Source organism: Podarcis melisellensis (assembly GCF_964234715.1).
Source record: "Podarcis melisellensis genome assembly, chromosome: 4".
Taxonomy (NCBI): domain Eukaryota; kingdom Metazoa; phylum Chordata; class Lepidosauria; order Squamata; family Lacertidae; genus Podarcis; species Podarcis melisellensis.
The window spans coordinates 26,880,504-26,897,656 of record NC_138531.1 but is presented as its reverse complement, the minus strand read 5'-3'; the positions used below and the strand labels follow the sequence as shown (position 1 = coordinate 26,897,656).

Here is a 17,153-nt window from a genome sequence, read left to right as displayed (position 1 = left end):
CCCTAAAGCATATTCCCTCCCACTTTTGATTAAGGAGGCATTAGAACAAGATACTTTGTTTGCTTAAAACAGCAAGCCAGAAATACAAAGTATATTTCAGAATAGGCAGTATTTTCTTCCTTAAATATCACAGGATTTAAAAAAGAACAAAATCTGCCACACTGCAAAACATCATTAATGTAACAATTATTACTCACTTTTTGTTCCAGGTGAGAAAACCACCTTAACAGTAAATTTGTTTTACACCATCATTTTAATACCCTATTTGGCAGACAGCTGAATGTATGATTTTCCCATTGTAAAGTGAAAGTCTGTTTACTTGCTTTCAGAAAAGGTAAAGGTAAAGGTAATATACCCCTGACCATTAGGTCCAGTCGTGACCGACTCTGGGGTTGCAGCGCTCATCTCGCTTTACTGGCCAAGGGAGCCGGCGTACAGCTTTCAGGTCATGTGGCCAGCATGACTAAGCCGTTTCTGGCGAACCAGAACAGCGCACGGAAATGCCGTTTACCTTCCCGCCAGAGCAGTACCTATTTATCTACTTGCACTGTGACGGGCTTTCGAACTGCTAGGTTGGCAGAAGCACGGACTGAGCAACTGGAGCTCACCCCGTCGCAGGGATTCAAACCGCCGACCTTCTGATCAGCAAGTCCTAGGCTCTGTGGTTTAACCCTTCAGAAAAGGTAGCAAGGTGCTTTTTTTTTTCCTGGAAAGCTAGATGCTAGGTGTTTTGTTGATTCAGTTGATGCTACTTATGTCTTTGGTATTTGTTTTATGGTATATACATTACTTTCTTATACTTCTTAAGCTGCTTTGATATTTAGAAAAATGGCATAAAGTCTTTAAAATAAATATGACTTTTCCCACACAATTGTTCTGCAAAGTTAGCAAAACATCTCAGGCTGCACAAAGGCAGGTCAAGTTTATTTCTTTTTAACATAAAAAACAAACCAGCATTGAATTTCTATGGCCTTTTGTACATCATTAAATGCAACAGAAGGCACTACCACATCACACAGTTGAGAATCAAGATTGAATGTGTCAGTCTACATCCCCAAAGAAGTCTCAAAATAGGGGCACACAGTGATAAAGCTATTTTTAAAAAATATATTTAAAAACCCAGTCGGAAAATTTCAAATATGAAACAGTTATGAAACCTGCATTTGTTTTAACTTGATTAGTTAAGCAGAGAATCCTATAACAAAGGAGGAGGATACAGAAGCCATTTCCTCAGAGGAAAGGAAAGCAAACAGAAGCAAAAAAGCTTTGGGTGAGAAAGGTGTCTAAAAATAAATGGTTCTGATTAGGTGAGAACCAGACATTATGTCTACCGAGTTTAAAGGAGCTGGTTTTCATTCAAGTTGTACAAGGAGAAGCCAAAGTGACTTTCATTCAGCTAGCTTACGGTCAAGGACTGCTGGGACTGCCTCTGTTTGGCAAAACCACATTTCAAAATAATGTGCCTCTGTGTCGACAGCAGAGCTTTATAAGCAATATCCTGAGAATCCTCTTCTCTAGTTCAAAGAAGAATCAGAAGAAAAAAGAATGCGCATAGATGAATCATAAAAACGTAAGGTGAGCCCTGCAGGATCAGACCAAAGGCACATCCTAGCCCTAGTATTCTTGTTTTCACAGTGGCCAACCAAATGCCCACTGGATCTGACTGCAACAGCCCTCTTCTCAGCTGCAGTTCCTAGCAGTTGGTATTACCGTATTTTTCGCTCTATAAGACGCACCAAACCACAAGACGCACCTAGTTTTTGGAGGAGGAAAACAAGAAAAAAAATATTCTGAATCTCAGAAGCCAGAACAGCAAGAGGGATCACTGCACAGTGAAAGCAGCAATCCCTCTTGCTGTTCTGGCTTCTGGGATAGCTGCACAGCCTGCATTCGCTCCATAAGACGCACACACATTTCCCCTTACTTTTTAGGAGGGAAAAAGTGAGTCTTATAGAGCAAAAAATACGGTATGTGGTATATACTACCTCCAGTGTTAGAAACTCAAATATATAAGCTAGGTGCCAAGGTTCTTAAACCAATGTTGCAACTGCCAAAATGGAATGTCTAGTTACCATATTTGGGCAAGACAACTCTAAAGCCTTATTTTTTCAAAGGATGGACTGACTGTGATTGGTTATCAGTTAAAACACCTGGCTAGTTCATATGACAACCTTGAACTGGGTTAAGAGCTCTGGGAACTTATAAGAGAAAAGTCACTTGATCCCAGGACATTCCTACACCTGCTCAGGCTGCTCAGAAAAAGCGTTTTTGGTTCCAGAAATTCATTACGATTGTGCAGATGAAATGTAACGGATAGAATTCTACAGGGTGGGGCATTAGTTTGGGAAAACAGTCTAGAACCAATGATCCCCAGATGGTGGTGATGTCAGGAGCCATCCTGGCGCCCGGGCATCTCCACTTGGGCAGAAGTTGTCAAAAGCCAGAAGTGGCCAAAGATAGCCTTATCATTCATCAATTGATAAGCAAAGTGAAGAAATATTTTGTTTTGTCTCTTCACGATTATTCTCAGGCGATCTGGTCAATTCAAACGCTTGATCACAAATAATGATAAATTATGTAAGAGGAAACAGCAGTAAAGTTGTTGAGATCTTTCATCTCTTAGTAACATTTCTTGCAGCTGAACCACATCAGAACTAGTCCTATAATTAGACAGAGGAAGCTACCTCAGGCAGTAGTTGTGGTAGTACCCCCTCACATACCACCATTGCATTCCCCCTGAGACCCACACCACAAGGTAGCCTGTTGGTCCTCAGATATGATAGAATACAGTGGAACCTCGGAAGCCGAACGCCTTCGAACTCAAACGTTTCAGCTCCCGAACGATCGAAACCCGGAAGTAATTGTTCCGGTTTTCGAACGATTTTCGGAAGCCAAATGTCCAGCGTGGCTTCCAATTGGCTGCGGGACGCCCCTGCAGCCAATCAGAAGCTGTGCTTTGGTTTTCAAATTGTTCTGGGAGCAAAACGGACTCCCATTGGAACAGATTAAATTAAAAATCCAAGGTACGACTGTATTCTGTTCAGTCACACATATCCAAGTCAACATTCAACAACCACTCCAGTCAGATTCTGCACAGATCTCTCCCCCCCCCCCGCAATTATGTTGTGTATTTTGGATTTTTTATGTTGTAAACTGCCCCATGATCTCCAGGATGAAGGGAGGCATATAAATCTAATAAATAATAATGCAGAAAATGAGAGGTGTCTCCAATCCCACCCCAGGTCAAAGTCAAGCCACTAAAATCCAATGTGGTTGCTTTCTTAAGTCTGAAGTCATTTGGGCACTGCCTGACGTTCTAAGGGAGTGTCCAGAGAAAATTTTCACTGCTATTAGATATACTGCAACAGATCTGCCCTGTTTCAGCAACTGCCAATAGGATGCCTGGCCCTCACAGGTGAGACATTCTTGAAATAGAATCGGGGATCAAATATGTTGCTTGCCTGCAGTCGTGAGGCAAGGAGAAGAAGTACCATGTTAAAGGCAAAGACTCAAACTAGAGCAGAAAAAGGAAACCTGCAACATTTGGTCACATTCTGGTCCTGCTTGCGTGAAACACTTAGTCATAGTTTAGTATTAAAAAGAGAAGCCATAGAGAGCCTTCAGCTCATGGGCTCCCTCTCCCCCTTTGTTCTCCAGCAAGCCCATAAGGAGAAGTTGGGAAACTTTTGTTTCTGTTTTTCATTAATGGAAGCTTGCCATGATTTCTAACCATGGGCAAACTTTTGGCTAATTTTAACTATGGTTTGCTGAAACAAGCCACCTTCAAACCATGGGTTACAAGTGAGCTTATTCACAAAGTCCCATTCAAAGTAGCTACAGCTTATGGTTCAGACGTAATGCCAAACTAACAGAAAATCTTGTTCCAATCTCATCATGGCCTTACCAGAGGAAGAAAGGGCAGAGTGCAAAAGGCTTATTGCAGTTCGTTCTTGAAAATGCTAAACCACAGTTTAGAATGGCATGCAAATGCAGAATCCTTTACAGTCCCAGTAAGACTGTAATTGAACATTTCTAATTAAACATTTTCCAATGTCTTACATGGTTTCAGATCTGAATTCAGCATGTTTAGGCAACACAAGTTTATGGTTTAAATTCACTCCTTTCCCTATTTACAAACAAAGCAAGCAAGGGAGAGTGTATGACCCCACTCTCTTAAAAGTTGTAATAACAGCTTTGAAATCACCCAAGTTGGTGGTGTAGCAATTCATTATGTCACATTTAGCAAATAATGCATTTTTTAGAAATGGGAAATATAGTAGTGGAAAATTCCCAAATAAAAGGAAGGGAAAAGCAAGGTCTTAGCTCCCCAAGGTTACAGAAAACAATACCAGATGGCAACAACTTGAAATGCATTTGTCAATGCCAAACATGGCTCTTCCCTGACTACAAAGTTCAAGCCAAGCGATGCTTTTTAAAAGCACAGAAGGAAACATGCCAAAATACATTAGGATGCACCATAGTCATCTATGCTATACAAAATGAGGTATAGATATTCAACCAGGTGTACAAAACTCAAAACTAAGTAGTCTAATATGCCCCCAGCAGGCAGAAGGTGGTGTATCTGACTGGTACATCTCCAAGTGACTTGAAACAACTGTTTACAAACTCCCAGCAATTTAACAATAGAAATTAATCTGGACCCTGCTAAGTATTGCAGAACCATTATCTGCAACAAGTAGTAGAACGTCCATGAAGGACCAAAATGGATGACAAGTTCTGTGACACTTTTTTGGCAAATTGCTTTGATGATGAGCCCGAAGATAACACCGTATTTATCAACATAAATAGGTTGGCATGAGTCCTTTGGAAATATACCAAAGCAGACAAGGAGAAAAAACAACAGCAGCATGATAATGCATAAGGAATTATAAATATTGATGAAATGTTTCAATGAATGTGCTGGGAAAGAAAGGGTCGCAATTATACATTCCCCCCAGATAGATTATGGTAAACCAAACCTTTTATGTGAGTTCACCTACATTAGTAATTAAATTAAGGGAGAAGATGGGAAATTCCATCCTCCTGGCTCAGTTCCTGATCAGTATAAAGGGTGTTCAAAGGATTATTTCTTCTCTCTTTTCCTTGCTCTCTATTCAACTCAGCTTCATCTGCTGAAGGCCACAAGATCCTGGCTCACAGCCCTGGATGGATTAACTATGAACTTTATTCCAAAATGCTAAAATGCTAGGGAACTTTGAAATTTTCAACAAGATGGGTAGGGAGGAAGGAAGGCCAAATCTTCAGTTAGGATGGGACTGAAACAGAAAATTGTGATTGCTTTGTCAACTCAACTGTAATGCAATTCCTACACCATTTTTAAACCATAGGAACTTTTATTTCCCTATTCCATTGTGTTAAGTTGCTATCCTTTCCAGATTTCACAGTAACATGCAGATAACAATAAGCCTTAAACTGAAGCACTGGACACTAATAAACCACTTGATTCGTTTCAGATACAGTCTGTGGTATCACACTTTTCTCTCCATCTCTTTGGGTTGCAAATTACCAAATCTGAACCCTGAGTGGAAGAGCCATTTAACATTGGTGCACTGACCAGGAATTGGCTGGATTAGATCCCAAATTAATAATAGATCATCGTGTACAAAAATACCCTTGTGAGCACTTCAGTTCCCATTGCTTCCAATCACCTTTTAGGCACACAAAACCTATTTCAATCCTCACAGCAATTTTTAAAACAGAAAATGTACACAAATAGATATTCTCATGAGAGATTGCCAGTGTCAGAATGAATAAGAATTGCACAGTTACATTAAAATTAAAATATGCAGAAGAGCAGCCAATGAAAACAGGTACAAGCAACTCCAGTTATTCAAGGTGTTAAAATGAGATCAAGAGTAAATCTGAAACTGTTTAATACATTAAAAGCCAATCCAAGGGAACGGTTAGCCCTCCAGCCTTAGAGGTTTTAATGTGGTCGGTGACTTGGGTCTTCCAAGAGAAAATATGCTTTAACAAGTTTTATTTATAGTCAGCGCAGTGCTACAAAAGGTGAGATTTCACAGGAACCAGAACCTGAACATTGCTCCAGGGCAGCGAAACTCGCCAAGCATTACTAATCTAAAAACAGTCTTAGATCTCAAATTATCACAGACAGCTTAGTACATGAGAAGTCAACAAAGAAATCACTACAAATCTCCTAGAATTTTACCAACTACGGCTGATACATCAATTATAGATGACCTAGGATAGGAATATTTTGTCACAGTGATCCATGCACTGGTAACCTCAAGATTCGATTACTGGAATGTGCTCTGTGGGCGGCTGTCCTTCAGCCTGGTCCAGAGGCTCAAGGTGGTGCAAAACAGACCACATGAACTGCCTGCTTACTCAGGCCCATCACCCATTTCACTTGGCTCTCCCCACTCTTAACATCTCCACCCAATCCTCCTTCCTTGCCGCTACCCAACCATCTGAGTTCATCACTGCAGTAGGAATTGTTGAACACTAGATAGAGCCATAAAGAAAGCTGATCACCAAAGAATCGATGCTTTTGAATTATGGTGCTGGAGGAGACTCTTGAGAGTCCCATGGACTGCAAGAAGATCAAACCTATCCATTCTTAAGGAAATCAGCCCTGAGTGCTCACTGGAAGACAGATCCTGAAGCTGAGGCTCCAATACTTTGGCCACCTCATGAGAAGAGAAGACTCCCTGGAAAAGACCCTGATGCTGGGAAAGATGGAGGGCACAAGGGGACGACAGAGGACGAGATGGTTGGACAGTGTTCTCGAATCTACGAACATGAGTTTGACCCAACTGTGGGAGGCAGTGGAAGTCAGGAGCACCTGGCGTGCTCTGGTCCATGGGGTCACGAAGCTAACGACCTAATGACTAAACAACAACAGATACAGCCAGTTGCCCACCTAGCTTGCCTCCCTCTGCTCCCCCTGGAAAAGGCTGGCTGGCTGGTAGACAGGCTGAACCTTGAACAGGGGAACTTCTGTTAGAGCTGGGGGTCTACAGCAACCTTTGGTTGCAGATCCCACTTGTTAAATCGTGAAATGTGGATGGGTTTTTTAATATAACTTCCACAAGGCATTTTACTGGAAGCAGACATGAGCTTATGTAAATCCCACTCCCTGATGGAATCATAGTTTCCCTCCCCCTTTGGGGTAATTTACATCTGTTAACTAATTGGGATGCCTGTCCCAGAAGCATAGGGACTGTGGTGCAGCAGCAGCAGCAGCAATCTTCACATTGTTAAAACCACTGCATTATCAACTAGATTCTATGCTGAACTTCACTGCAGTAGCTTTAACTCCAAAAGGGGCCAGCTACTATTCAGTTTGGGAGCTGATGCTGGGAATCTGTGTGATATTGTTGATTGAAAAGCTGGAGATTTTCACAATAGGAGGAAAAGTATCCTTCCCCATTATAGTTTGGTGCTACTGGGCATATCAATACAGTGGTACCTCTGGTTAAGAACTTAATTCGTTCCAGGGTTACGTTCTTAACCTGAAACTGTTCTTAACCTAAGGTATCACTTTAGCTAATGGGGCCTCCTGATGCCGCTGCGTCACCAGCGCACAATTTCTGTTCTCATCCTGAGGTAAAGTTCTTATCCCGAGGTACTACTTCCGGGTTAGCGGAGTCTGCAACCTGAAGCGTTTGTAACCCGAAGTGTTTGTACCCCGAGGTACCACTGTAAGGCTCTATTCTGCATGTGCTCCCCTCCCTTCCAATCCTTCATGTTACTGACATGTGTTAAGGTGACCAGAGGTTGGGCAGAGGTAAAACTACTGGAAAAAATGAAAACCTGCTGTGTCTATATTAATTTGGAGCGGTGTGGTCATTACTGAGATAATGGGAAATGTCATTAAAATCAGATATATGGGGGAAAGCGGGATTTCTCCCTTCCTATTAGGAATGGTTCATTTGTTTTGAAATATTTAACGTGCATAAACCTTTTTAAAGGCTTTTAAATCAGTACTGGTATTTTACAGTGGTACCTCTGGTTAGGTATTTAAATCGTTCCGGAGGTCCGTTCTTAACCTGAAACTGTTCTTAACCTGAAGCACCACTTTAGCTAATGGGGCCTCCCACTGCCGCCGGAGCACGATTTCTGTTCTCATCCTGAAGCAAAGTTCTTAACCCGAGGTACTATTTCTGGGTTAGCGGAGTCTGTAACCTGAAGCGTATGTAACCTGAGGTACCACTGTACTAAGTATACTCAGAGACTGTATACATGTGCAACTGCACATGCACATGATCATTGCTTTGATGATTTCACAATAAGTTTCAAGAGTTGTTGGGAGACAAACAGCAGAGAAATTTCACCCAGTAACTCCAATATGCACGCATATTGTACACTGTTACAGCAAACTGTGTGGTAAATATAGTAATTTTCTGCAAATACTACTACACAACAGCAGGTGGGTGCTAAGTATTCTCCCCTGCTCCCAGCCAATGGCAAATGCAAACTGAAAACTTAGCAGCAGACATGGCTATGGCTCTTTCTAGTGTAGGTACTAAAGACCATTGTATATTGGACATTTTACTAAGAAGTACAATGATATACAGGGTACTCCCTGTTTGCATGGGGGTTGTGTTCCAGGTCAATGCGTTTGTCAGTGGTTGTGTGTAAGCCCATTCTGCCCTATTCTGGGGCTGAAAATGGCATGCGTGTTAGTGGTCCCATGTGTCTTGGTCATACACAAAATGGCTTCTCTCTCTGTACATGTCTGCTCAGAAGTATGTTTGTGTGTAATAGGCCCTATTGCCAGGCATGTCAGCAACCATTACTACCTCAGCTTAGAGTTGCCCTGTGGGGTTCATGTACCCTTATAACAGCTGTGGGAGGGCAGAAATTCAAATAGGGTAAGACTTTTGTACTATTTATTTTTTGAGCACTCCACTCTGCCCACAAAAAAGGACACAAATCTGCATATGGCACAAAGCCCATGCAAATCTGAGGCCTCTTTTCTGAGTGGTTCAGAGGGCCCAATCCACATACAGCAGGCATAGGTAAACTCGGCCCTCCAGATGTTTTGGGACTACAACTCCCATCATCCCTGACCACCAGTCCTGTTAGCTAGGGATGATGGGAGTTGTAGTCCCAAAACATCTGGAGGGCTGAGTTTGCCTATGCCTAACATACAGTATACTGGATACACACATACACACACCTGATAAATTACACTCATTTCTGCATAATTAGCACTATAACATTTTATGAAATGCGGGTTACTGGAGGTTATATGAATATGTAGTGTTATGAATTTGACGAATAACAGTCCTATTATAAACATATTGCCTACACCAAAAACCTAAGCCTTTTTAAAAATTATCACACTGATGTCTAGCATTATCTATGCAGCAGGTCTTGCAGAAGTTAAAAGCAAAACTCTTTTGACCTTGACTGTGTCCTTAGATTTAGTCCTATTACAATATTTGCATTCCTGGAACAGACACACTTTCCTCCCCAAGAACTCTGTTAAGTATCTAATTCATTCAACATGTCCTGCTCAATTAACCTTAATAATAAAAAAGGAAGTAGAAATTTATAAATAAAAGCAAAATTCCCATTTCACAACATATTTTATGGGAGCTTAAAATATATTACATAGTAGGAAGCACAAAACCTGTATTACGAGGCACAGCAAGTTATAGATGGAGTTTAATGTTCAATTTTTGTGCACCCAGAGATAGAAAGCACTATCAAAAATTAAGAGTAGAAGCCACATCACAGTGCGCGCGCACACAAGCTCACACAACCCTACCTTAGCACTAATAAATAATGCACAACACTTAAGAACATACTTGGTTAAGAAATGTTTTTATTAGGAAGATTCATACTTTAACCTTTCAATGCACTCACAAAGCTCAGAGTGGTTTACAACAATATGAAAACAATCCAAGAAAAAACAACAAATAAAATCTAACAGCAACAAAGCAATAAGAAACAGAAAACGTTCAGCAGAGAAAGCAGACGAAGATTATCAGCCATTTGCTCATTTTAAGCAAATCCTTAATACATCTAATCACTACAGCTCCACTCAGTGGCGTAGCGTGGGGGGTGCGGGGGGGGCCGGCCGCACCGGGCGCAACATCTGGGGGGTTAGGGTTAGGGGGCGCAAATCCACGGGTTAGGGGGCGCAAATCCACGGGTTAGGGGGTGCAAATTACTTGCCTTGCCCCGGGTGCTGACAACCCACGCTACGCCACTGGCTCCACTATCATCAGCCATTTTGTTAATTATCTCAGATACTTCATGAAAAAAATGAAAGGACAGTTCAGAACCCTGGCAGAAAGGAAACAACATTAATAGCACAGAATGACAAGGAAGTAGGATGTTTTTAATGTCCTTATGCTAATAGCACATATGAGGAGGGCTCTGGGGATATTATTACAGTATGGCATTTATACCTATTCACACAGCAAAGGAAGGGGAGAAATCGGTGTAAGAAAATCTGTACAGTATCCAACCTTCTTTCTGGGCGATGCTACTGTTTCCTGTGCTACTGTAAAGCATCACAGATTACCATGTTTGATGCAGGGGGGAAACCTAGAGAGAAAGGATGAATGTGACAAAGTCCCCTTCGTCATCCATCCTTGCTATGCTCTCTGGTCCATGGTAGTAGTTAGAACACGGGCAAACAAGTCAGTAGTTCAAATTTCAGCTCAGCCATGAACTCACTCGTTTGCCTTAGGCAGGCTGTCTCTCTGCTGCCTTCCCAACGTAGTGTATTAACAGGAAGACAAATACTACCCTACTTAATAGGCTTGTTTAAAGGATTACTTGGCTAATATATGTAAAGCATTTTTGGTACGGGGTCAAATCTTTATGCAAAATGATAACGCACAGACGATGCAATTACTGGAAAGGAGCTTCTTCCACTGAAATAAGATGGAGCTCCTTTCCCATTGCATGGATTGGACCGCAACTCTTGTTCCAAAACCCTGGCTTGCTGGTGAAGAACATACAAGGGGAAATGCAAACTTGTTTTCAAATTAAGCAACATCTTCTCTTCAGCTTCAGATATGCAAAACTACACACGGCGTAGCACCTGCCCATTTAATTGTTTCATGGAAGATGCAGAGGGGAACTTCTGGAACTTCCGACACAACTAAGCAGCTATTAAACAATGATAAAATTCCTTAAACATCATTAGGTTTTTCAAGAATCTATGACTGTCTTCCTGATTCAGAAAACAAGTCCTGCAATAAAAACATTATTTAAAAAGCCGGTCTGAAGCCAGGCTAAAATTAGCTCACAGCGTCCCTCTGTCGCACAAGTAATTTCAAGGTTGTATTTTTAGAAAGCAATCTTGGGAGAATCGCGATGGTTTGTACCTGATCTCTAGGAGCCATCTATGAACAAGTGTACATTTCCCCGGATGCTTCAATACAGACCTTCATTTGCTAACAAAGACTGTTCAAGGCAAGGTCAGGTCCTAGCATCAATCAGTAGATAAAGTTTCCATCAACAGATATATGTAATTATCATGCCAATTACAACCAGGTTTTTTTTAAAAAAAAAATCTTATTAGAAACACCAAGTGTCAAAAACACATTACAGTATTTAAGACCTGCAGCTCCTCCTACCAGTCTGCTGAGAAACAGCATACAATCTCCAGTCCAATTCTTCCAAAGCCATTTCTTCAGTTTTTAGCCAGCATCTCATTCTCTAACAAAGGCAACGCACAGGAAAGCATTCTTCTCCCCATCATCAAGTAGAAACATTATTGGGGGGGGGACCTACAGCACTGCTTCAACAGCACGGCATTTCAGTTACTGCACACAGACACCCACCCTCCTTCTCCATATTAGCTCAAAAGGAGGTGCAAGAAGCCTTCCTCTGCAATGCACAAACAGGAGGGATGCTGTGGAGAGGCAGAGTCAGGAATGATAATTACATCAATATCGCTTTAAAAAAAAAAGTTATCCCCTCCTCCATGAAGCAACCCCACCACCCAGCCTTGCTCCCACGCTGAATTGCTATTAGATGTCGGAATTAACACGGAGCTTTCATTAGCCAGCTCTCCCTCGCTGGAAGAGTTAAAGCACATCCCAGCACTGCGCTGCTTTAGCAGCACATCTATACTGATGCTGCCTGCTGTTTCCTTAAAAAGAGGAAAGCTAACACAGATTTGAAAGATAATACAGCTCTGAACAGAAAAAGGGGAGGACACAGAATTTCCCTTCAAGGAAGGGAAGCCTAGTTTAGATGAAATACTTGTTGTTTTTAAATTTCTGCCTAGTTGGGATTTTTAAAATGAAATGAAATGAATGAAAACATAAATCCAGTGGGTAAAGTGCTATTGACATTTGGTTGTACTGTATCCCTTAAGTCTTTAAAACAGTGTTGGAAACTGGAATAGAAAAGCTAGGAGCCAAATGGCTTCTGGGACCTGGGTTGTGGGAGCCAAAATAGACTGTCTAGTCATCACTGGGGGAGAGGGGAGGCAGTCAGCAACACTTTTTATTTATTATTTTAATAAGCATGAATTAATATGCAATTCACGTAAGTGACACACTGTTAACACCACATTTTTAGCAGAAATTGTTAATACATGTTTCATTGGGTGTTTACAATAAAACATATTGGTACCGTACTTCAGTTTTCAAAACACTCTACTCTTTATTGTTAAAACACCTTAACGTATTATCTATCCTGAACATATACTTCGAGGCTTCAAAGCACATACAGTGGTACCCCTGGATGCGAACAGGATCCGTTCCGGAGCCCCATTTGCATCCTGAAGCGAACGCAACCCACGTCCGCGTGTCGTGATTCACCGCTTCCGCGCATGCATGTGACGTCATTTTGAGCGTCTGAGCATGCGGCAAAACCTAGAAGTAACGAGCTCCGTTACTTCCGGGTCGCCACAGAGCGCAACCGGAAAATGCTTAACCTGAAGATACTTCAACCCGAGCTATGACTGTACATTTCAGTAATCCTTGAGTGTCAGCTAGGCTCATAGTATGGCACCCAGACTTTTGGAAGTGCTCGCAATTAAGAATCTTTAGGAGCAAAATGCACCTGGTGCCCTGCTAATTTCAAACCCTGCCTTCAGTTTAAGAATGGCTTCAAGTTTACTCAGCTAAGAGAGAGTCTAAGCCATTGAGTCAGTAAGATCAGGTCAAAAGCCATGGTGGACTCAAGTAGGCATAGTCCTGTGATGGTCTTAACAAGGTACAACGCTGGCCACATATACTCTTCTCACTCCTTCCACTGTAACTCAGCATGCTAAACTGTAAAAAGGTTGGGAAGGACTGAGAAAGAGTCTGTGATTTAGAATGAGACCTGGGCTCAATTTTTCTGATTTACTGAGGACAAAGATCTCTTTCTCAGCCTTGCTCTTTTCACAGAACATAGACAACAGATTCCACCTCCTTCTTAAAGCTTGTGTGTTTCCCTTGGCCATTAATATTGCTATGACACAAGCTTGAATTTTTCATGGAGGGTAGTAAAAAAATGTTTTAATACAAAACAGCATTTAATTAATCTAATTAGAATTAAATAAAAATAAAATAAATTCCCCAGGGACTCCATGGTTCCCTCTTCTTCACATTAGAAACTCCCGCAAGCAGAGGCCTTACTTGACCTAGGCAGTTTGGCCCAGTGCTGGTGAAAATTTATAGTTTGAGATGGGCAATGGAAGAATGCAAAAAAGAAAAAAAACAGCCATGTTGTTTCAGATGAGCACTATTTAGTTAAGACAAAAGCCACATTTTAAATTATTATTATTAATAATGATGATGATTTGATTTATTACCTGTCCTTCACCCTAAGGTCCCAAGGAGAGTCACAACAATTTAAAGTACTACATTTAAAATAAAATACCTTGCTTAGAAGCCATTTTTTTACTGTGTTAGTTTTGGATTTATGAACATTAGAAAATTGAAATCAATTGACTGAGATTAAGCAGTCAAGTGCTGCATAAACCAGGGGGTAGACAACAGGGTGAACTCCAGAAGTTGTTGGATTCCACCTCCCATTAGCACATAATAGCCAACAGGAATTATGAAAGCTGTAGGGCAACTTAGTATGAATTATGGGTGAGTAACCTACCCTTGAATTATGGTGCTGGAGGAGACTCTTGAGAGTCCCATGGACTGCAAGAAGATCAAACCTCTCCATTCTTAAGGAAATCAGCCCTGAGTGCTCACTGGAAGGACAGATCCTGAAGCTGAGGCTCCAATACTTTGGCCACCTCATGAGAAAAGAAGACTCCCTGGAAAAGACCCTGGTGTTGGGAAAGATGTAGGGCACAAGGAGAAGGGGACGACAGAGGACGAGATGGTTGGACAGTGTTCTCAAAGCTACCAGCATGAGTTTGACCAAACTGCGGCGTGCTCTGGTCCATGGGGTCACAAAGAGTCGGACACGACTAAACAACTGAACAACAACAACAACCTACCCTTCCTCTACAAAACCAGAATGCAAGCTGATTTTTGCTCCCATGTGTGGGAAGGCTGTGACCACAAAAATAGGCAACCCTTTGTAGGTTACCTGGAGCCCTGCATGGTGTGGGTCCTGCATTATGGGCTTTCCTTGAACTAGAGATAGCACACATGCAGGAATGCAGACTAAGTGCAAGACCTGTGTCTTCAATAGCTATTTGGATCGAAAATTTTGGAAGGCTGGCCTGATTTGCTCAAATATCCACTAATTATTTCTTGAGCCCAGGTCCCTGCATCACAAATAGTGTGAGGATTAACACTGCAAACGTTAATGAGGCATTTTTGTTGTTGTCCTTATGGGTTACTAGGATATGTTAATCTTAGTTCTTGCAGCACAGAGTACTTCCTATAAATAACATGTTCTTAACAAATTCCACTTCCCGAAGGCAGCAATCTCACCAGGAAACCTCTTAAGATACCCAAACCCACATTTTCCCTTTCACGGTAGTTAAATTAACCCAAGAGCAAAGCCTCACTGCTTTTAAGTAATGAACTCTCCATTTACTGTAGGAGAAGTTACAACAAATAACACAAACTTGAAGTACCCAGAGGCAGTTGAACTGTGGGATTTTTCAACTGGTCTGATGGCAGAATCCATAATTCACAGCACACTATTAGTTTTATTTATGTGCCTCAACTATTTTAAGTCCCAGGAAATTTATTTCCTTTTTAGCCTTAGCTATTTTTTCCCTTTTAAGAAAATTAATCTGATGCAGTAAGTAGCGAATAGAAGAAAACTCAATACCACTTGGTATTCAAGTCCATATTTTTACTCTGCAAAAGACATGTCAAACAATGAAGTGATGATTTAAAATATTCTGGCCTTACCAGCGGTCCTGCTTGGATCACAATCCAGAAGGCAGCTACATTTATGATCTACAGCTTTTTGAACCTCAGAACCCCTGTAGTCAAGTCTGACCCTCTGTCTAGGGTTGCAGCCTGAGTATTAAGAAAACCATTTGAAAGCCCCACCCTATCCCCAAATCAGCAGTAATATTATATCCAACCAAAGTATGTACATGGTATACTGTATACCTTTTCAGATCTCCTATGTGTATAATATAATAAAATTTATCCAGGGTGAGAATAGAAGCTTTTTTCTTTGTTTTTAGTCACCTTCTGAGAAAAATACACAACATTAAACAAAGCCACAAAGACTTGCGAACTACCCAGCCTAAAGGTAAAGGTAAAGGTACCCCTGCCCGTACGGGCCAGTCTTGACAGACTCTGGGGTTGTGCGCCCATCTCACTTAAGAGGCCAGGGGCCAGCGCTGTCCGAAGACACTTCCGGGTCACGTGGCCAGCGTGACATCGCTGCTCTGGCGAGCCAGAGCCGCACACGGAAACGCCGTTTACCTTCCCGCTGGTAAGCGGTCCCTATTTATCTACTTGCACCATGTACAAAGTATGTACATGGTGCTTTCGAACTGCTAGGTTGGCAGGCGCTGGGACCGAGCAGCGGGAGCGCACCCCGCCGCAGGGATTCGAACTGCCGACCTTTCAATCGGCAAGTCCTAGGCGCTGAGGCTTTAACCCACAGCGCCCCCAGCCTAAAATGAACTTATAATGTCTAGTTTCAATGGATTTTTCAAATGCTTAACTCAGTCTATTAGATAAGTTCATGAAGATACCAACAAAAGGTAAGTTCAGTGATATTCACAATACCAAGAGATGCTAGTAGAGTTGTAGATAGATGTTAATAAAGTTGTAGACAATGAAGTTGTAGACGACAGGGTGCTGGCATTTCGCCCTAGCAGTCCAATTAATCAAAAGGCCGCTGTTTACCCCTGATAGGGCCCTTTAACTGGGGCTTGCAGGTACACAGTTTTTCGGGCTTCTTCAGTGGTCTAATCTCAGAGTCTTGAGATTTATATTGATATTCAATGTTTTAGAGAATACTCTTTCTTGGTTTAAGCTTAAGAGACTGATTTGCTTAGCCTTAGGCTGGGTAGTTCGCAAGTCTTTGTGGCTTTGTTTAATATTTTACATTTTTCTCTGAAGGCTGATAAAGTATGTATAATTATTGTTCTGTGTATATTAATCGCCAACGTGTTGCATGAGTTGCACTACTTCTAACAGCAGCACAGGTTGCATTTTTCTAGCATTATTATTTTTTTGGCTAGTTGATAAATGTTGAGGAAGCCATTATCACAACAAATAGGGTTATTTCTTTTGCTCAAACTGCTGTAGAAAATTACATTAGAAGAATTCAGCATTCTAAAATCCATGAATGATTATACCCCACATATTGCAAAAAGGAGAAGTTTATTTCCAAAGAATTATGTGTGTTTCTACGTGACTCTACAGAAGACTCCCACTGCATGGGTTCTTGGTCACTGTTTCTCCCCCTAAATTTAAAAGAACTTCCAGTCCTCCACATGCTCAAACAGGAGGGCAGTGGCTCTCTTAAAGCCTTTTGGAAGTCTCCCCCCTTCATGTCCTTAATCTGAGAAGCTGAAAAAGGGAGAGTGTGGAGACTTGCGAAACACAAGGAATTCTGAGAGGTAGCCCTGCTCACCTGTCACTCATTTGACATCATAATGACAACATGCAACTGATGGGTGGATGGCCCTTGGGAGTCAAAAAGGTTCTCTACCCAATTTAAAATGAGTAATCTACACTACCGCACCTGTACACCAGCTCTCCCAGACCACACAATTTATTCCACTTCATAATTGCAGATACACATTCGGTTAGTGTTGCAGA

General features: G+C 41.6%; 1 protein-coding gene across 8 annotated transcripts in view; it reads right to left on the bottom strand.

Annotated features, from left to right (window-relative positions):
- Positions 1-17,153, bottom strand: part of MCF2L (MCF.2 cell line derived transforming sequence like) — a 111,660-nt gene that overhangs the window by 79,706 nt on the left and 14,801 nt on the right. Inside the window, exon 1 of one of the 8 annotated variants that reach the window (XM_081908155.1) lies at positions 11,586-12,169. The exons of the other annotated variants lie outside the window; for them this stretch is intronic. Within the exon in view, the coding sequence (XP_081764281.1) occupies positions 11,586-11,664 (79 nt within the window). The 5' untranslated portion in view covers positions 11,665-12,169. Of the gene's footprint in view, positions 1-11,585; positions 12,170-17,153 lie in introns of those variants that run through there. 8 annotated transcript variants of the gene reach the window in all.